Source organism: Limulus polyphemus, unplaced genomic scaffold (genome assembly GCF_000517525.1).
Source record: "Limulus polyphemus unplaced genomic scaffold, Limulus_polyphemus-2.1.2 Scaffold3174, whole genome shotgun sequence".
Taxonomy (NCBI): domain Eukaryota; kingdom Metazoa; phylum Arthropoda; class Merostomata; order Xiphosura; family Limulidae; genus Limulus; species Limulus polyphemus.
This window is the reverse complement of record NW_013668784.1, coordinates 114,060-118,741: the sequence shown is the minus strand read 5'-3', so window position 1 is coordinate 118,741 and position 4,682 is coordinate 114,060. Positions and strand designations below refer to the sequence as shown.

The 4,682-nt window shown below is 31.2% G+C and overlaps 1 protein-coding gene across 3 annotated transcripts in view; it reads right to left on the bottom strand.

Annotated features, from left to right (window-relative positions):
- Positions 1-14: 14 nt before the first annotated feature.
- LOC106468814 (optineurin-like) overlaps positions 15-4,682 on the bottom strand; it is a 47,895-nt gene continuing 43,227 nt past the window's right edge. For all 3 annotated transcript variants that reach the window (XM_013929257.2, XM_013929255.2, XM_022397169.1), the window contains 2 exons: positions 2,534-2,654; positions 15-395 (listed from right to left, as the gene is read on the bottom strand). In XM_013929257.2, coding sequence (XP_013784711.1) covers positions 261-395; positions 2,534-2,654 — 256 coding nt within the window. In that variant the 3' untranslated portion in view covers positions 15-260. The remainder of the gene's footprint in view (positions 396-2,533; positions 2,655-4,682) is intronic.

Here is a 4,682-nt window from a genome sequence, read left to right as displayed (position 1 = left end):
ATATATATATATATATATATATTTATTTATTTTTTACAGACAACTTCTTTATGAGACTTTATGATTTCTTCTTGAAGCACAGATGTGCTGATCAATTTGTAAAGTCAGGGGAAGTAACTTACTTGAAACATTATATTAATAAATTCAATGCGACTTAAGTTTGAATCAGCAGAAAAGCAAATACTATTTTGAATCATAGGAAATTCAGGAGGAGAAGAAAATTTTTAAAACTGACATTTTTTTAAACTGATTCACTATGACTACAGAAAGTGGTCATCTTTACTCAGGCATTCTTCTACATGATTTTGTAGAGCTTGATAGTCCATAAATCTCATCTCACAACGTGGACAAATGAATGCGTGTTGTTCTGGCAATTCTGCCTGATCTCCATTGCCCTGAAAAGAAATGATTTATTAAAATGAGCTTTTAACCCTATAAAAACGTACTTGTCTTGTATAGCACAGAACCTTGTTTGATCTATTCACACACTATACTATATTCAAAATATGATCATAGTTGCTAAAAAAAACAAAACAATGTAAAATACAATCAACTACTGAAGTTACAAATTATTGTATTAAAAATAATTACTAAAACTTTATCATTTAAACACTAAATTTATGTTAATATATATTCATAAGATGCATTTTTTAGTGTGTGTGTACTTGTGAAAATACACAAAATGTGTTTTTAAAATTTTCTTTAGAGATGATAAACAGAGAACTTGAGACTGTTTCTAATGCCTCAATATTATTTTTACCATCTCCTTTCAGGGCCTCAGAGATACAGTGGGGTTCAACATTGTTTTACAACTTCTTTGGAGTACCGTTGGAGATACAACAGAGTTGTGGACTGTTTTTCACCACCTCCTTGGAAGTGCTGTTACTGAATGTGCACAAAATTCTGTCCACTGGGCCGAACCAATGTTGGAGAATAAATATTGACTATAATTCTGAATTTACTTTATGTATCTATATGAAATGTGGCAAGCTTTTAGTCAAGTGTACAAGTCTGTTGTACACAAAAATCAAGTATGTTACAAAAGTATTTGTACTCATAATATGTTTGTGCACTGACAAAATCAGTCTGATTCAGACTCTGATAAGTTGGATGCATGGTTATGTTTATGTGAAGTATAAAAATATTTTCATTCATCCTACAGTTCACATATTGCATTTGCATAACCTCTAGAACCTCGAAATCCATATCTACAATTTTTTCAGAACCTCTGTATAAATTGTCTGGTATTTACTCTTTTCTACCACAAACTGTTGTTCAATCAGAAATATATGGTAAAACAGATAGTTGAAAACTGCCATCAAATACATAATACCATGTTGAATGATACCCTGTAAAAAAATTGTGGTTTGTGAATCTTGACCCCACCCATGTACATAGTGTTAAAACTGTTTTTACCACTTCCTTGGAGTGCTGTTAGAGAACACAACACAGTGTTTAAAAATTGTTTTTAACACCTCTTGGAGTATTGATGAAGATACAGAATTAAGGGTTATTTTATATCACTTGCTTCAAACTTTGATAGGGATTGTTTTAAAGCATACAGAATTGTTTTTCATTTTAAACTCTAACAGAGCCAAATAAAATCCAAGTATTTTGTAAAATTACGTATTTCTATTTTTTTTCCAATAAATCAAAAAACACTTTCAGTTCAATCCATTAATGAGCACAAATAATTTAATGTTGTTAATAAACAGACAAGTCACTTTACCTAGAAAAATACAACTTCCCATAAAGGATCATGTTCTTGTCAATATAGTACATTTTTCACGCATGTTATAAACATTAGTTCACAAGAAACATTTATTAATATAGTCTGATAACAGATTGAAAATATAAAACCAGATGTTCTAAGTGTTTTATATGATACTTATAACTAAGTGTACCTAGTTTTGCGTCTGTACTTACAAACTACACTATACATTAAATCACTCCAACTAGTAACAGTGATTTCTGTATTTCTGATTATTTCATCTCACAAAACCTGAACATGACTTGCGATACATACTCTAACAACATGATTATTAAACCATATAAGAAATAAACCTTTTACACATAAAAAGTTATTAATCGTGTTAATACCTATCCTAATATACCATGATAACAAAACAGTAAGATGAAACTTTCACATCTTAACATAACTTAATCAAAACCATACATAAGATAAACTTGAATCTAAAAAGGTTCAAATAATGTTTTTACATAACCTAAAAAGTTATTACAAAATTATGCATAAGGTAAGCCTTCTAAACCTGAACAGTTTCAAATAATGTTATTACATACCCTAACAAAACTATACATAATATAAATCTTCCATGCTTGAACAGTTTTTAATGATATGTTGATGTATTTTGTAACAAAGATGATTATGAAACCATACTAAAATAATTCATCAACATCTGAACTGTATTTAATCATGGTAAAACAACATGATTATGAGACTATAGAAGTTAAACAGAAAGCATCAACATCCCAAATACACATAAAATATCTTCACAGTATCGTTAGACCTCACCAGTGGGTTTCTGCTTCTGCCTCTCAATTCTCCTTCAGTGATATTGAAGTCAGCAGCACCAGTCTTTACTTCAATCCTTTTTTCATGATGTTTTCTATTATGCAATGATTGATGCTTATCTCTATTGTGTAAAAGAAACAACAACTAAAAAGTTCAGTGTTCCAAAAAGTACTTAGCACTTAATTTTGTCTTTTGTATAACAAATAAGTTAAATATTTTAATGATGCTTTTGTTATGCACATAACAAATTAATGTAAAAAATCTAATCTTCTATCACTTATTTATCAATGTTTTGTTAAAGAAGAACGCACTATAATTTACAAGTCCAATGTTTTAACACTTTTTTTTTACATTTTGGTTAAACAGAAAAACACAGTAACACAGAAGTCCACATTTTAACACTTACCAATAACTTTTTCCTTAAACAGAAGAGAGTAAATTACAGATCCAAGTTTTAACATTTACTGATCACTTTTTTCTAAAACAGAACACAGTAACTTACAGGTCCAGATTTTAAAACTTCCTGATCACTTTTCACTCCTTTGTTGAACAGAACATACAGTAATGTTCAAATTTCCCTCACCTGGAAATGTATATTTGATAAATACTCACCTCTCTACATAACTAAGAGCTATTACCACACTCATCTGGCAAACATATTTTTGCCCATTTCACAAGTCTTGAATGAAACTCCAACTCCTACATGTATGAACATGGACTGCACCAGCCTGTGACATAATCATAATTAAACTATACCTATACATATGAGTGTAACACATCCTCTTTGTGTAGTAAGTCCAGTAAGCACTAGCATTTGAACAAAGGCTCATTCTTAATGAGAAAAAAGAAATATACCAGAAGTGTGTATGGTGGAGGGGATGGGTGCCAGGTTCTGTGGAAAAGTGATTGTCTAGCTAAAATATATTTGGAGGTAAGGAAAATATTAATTTTAGAAGCACTACTTACCTTTCCAGAGAAATAAGAACGAGAATCCCACATTTATAACTGAACAAATAAGCTCCTTTCTGAAATTATAGCATCAGAAATAGAAAACTTATGCAGCATGTCACCAAATTAGAGTGAATCTAGTGGGGCATCACACAGTGGAAGACCACATCCATCTCAAATAAGGAATAAACTCTGGCCAATAAAGATGGTAGGTGCAAAAGGTACTGTCAAAAGAACTTTGTGCATGGCACTAATGTGTCACATAGGTGAGTAAAATGTAAGATTTTTCTATTGGTCATTATTTCTCATGCATTTGGCTGAGCATGAGGTGTGTAGTGTGGTTAAGGCAGTAAAGTCAGGCCATACAATATTGAAGAAATACATGAATTATTTACCATAATAATTAGGTGCAGGAGGAATTATTCCATACCTGCATCCAGAGAAAGCAAACCCCATCTGGCTGACCTAACCACCAGGAATGGCTTGGTTCATAATGTAGCATGGTGGTCTATATTACACTACTAGTTAACACCAGTCCTACTTCAAATCAAGGGGTGCATCTGTTCTATTTCATAGCAGTGAGATTACACCAATCTAAAAGGGAACTTCACAACATTTGGCAGTCTTTCAGTTAACCCTTTCGCCTCAGGTAGGTTAAAGTGTACGTGTAATGACATTTGGAGCATTATTTTCAAAATTTTATTAAGTAACATTTTTACTACCTACATCAATGAAATTGGCATCAAAACATAGTTTATAATTTAAATTTGGATATTATATATGTTTTAATTTCTTAATTTAAAAGGAAATGTAAAGAAAAAAAAATTTTAAATATCAATTTTGTGTGTCACATAACACGTCCAGTTGTCTTATTGTTCAGTTGCCATTTTATTATGCTCACCATACAACATGTATAAGTAGCTAATGAGTTAGAAACTCGAATTTGAAATATAGACAAGCTAAATATAAAAATAAGAACCTCCCTCTTCTAGGATTTGCTGAGATAACAATATTTTTATCGAGTCTACTAGAGTGGCTTCTCCCACTGCACCAATCTTTATCTAGTTATCTAGTCCCACCTACTACTAATTAGCTACTGCTTATAACCAATAGAAAGAACATTTTCACCCCTACGTAACTCTGACAGTTGTTTATAAATAGCTTGAAGGGAAAAAATAATAATTTTGCCAAAACCATTGAA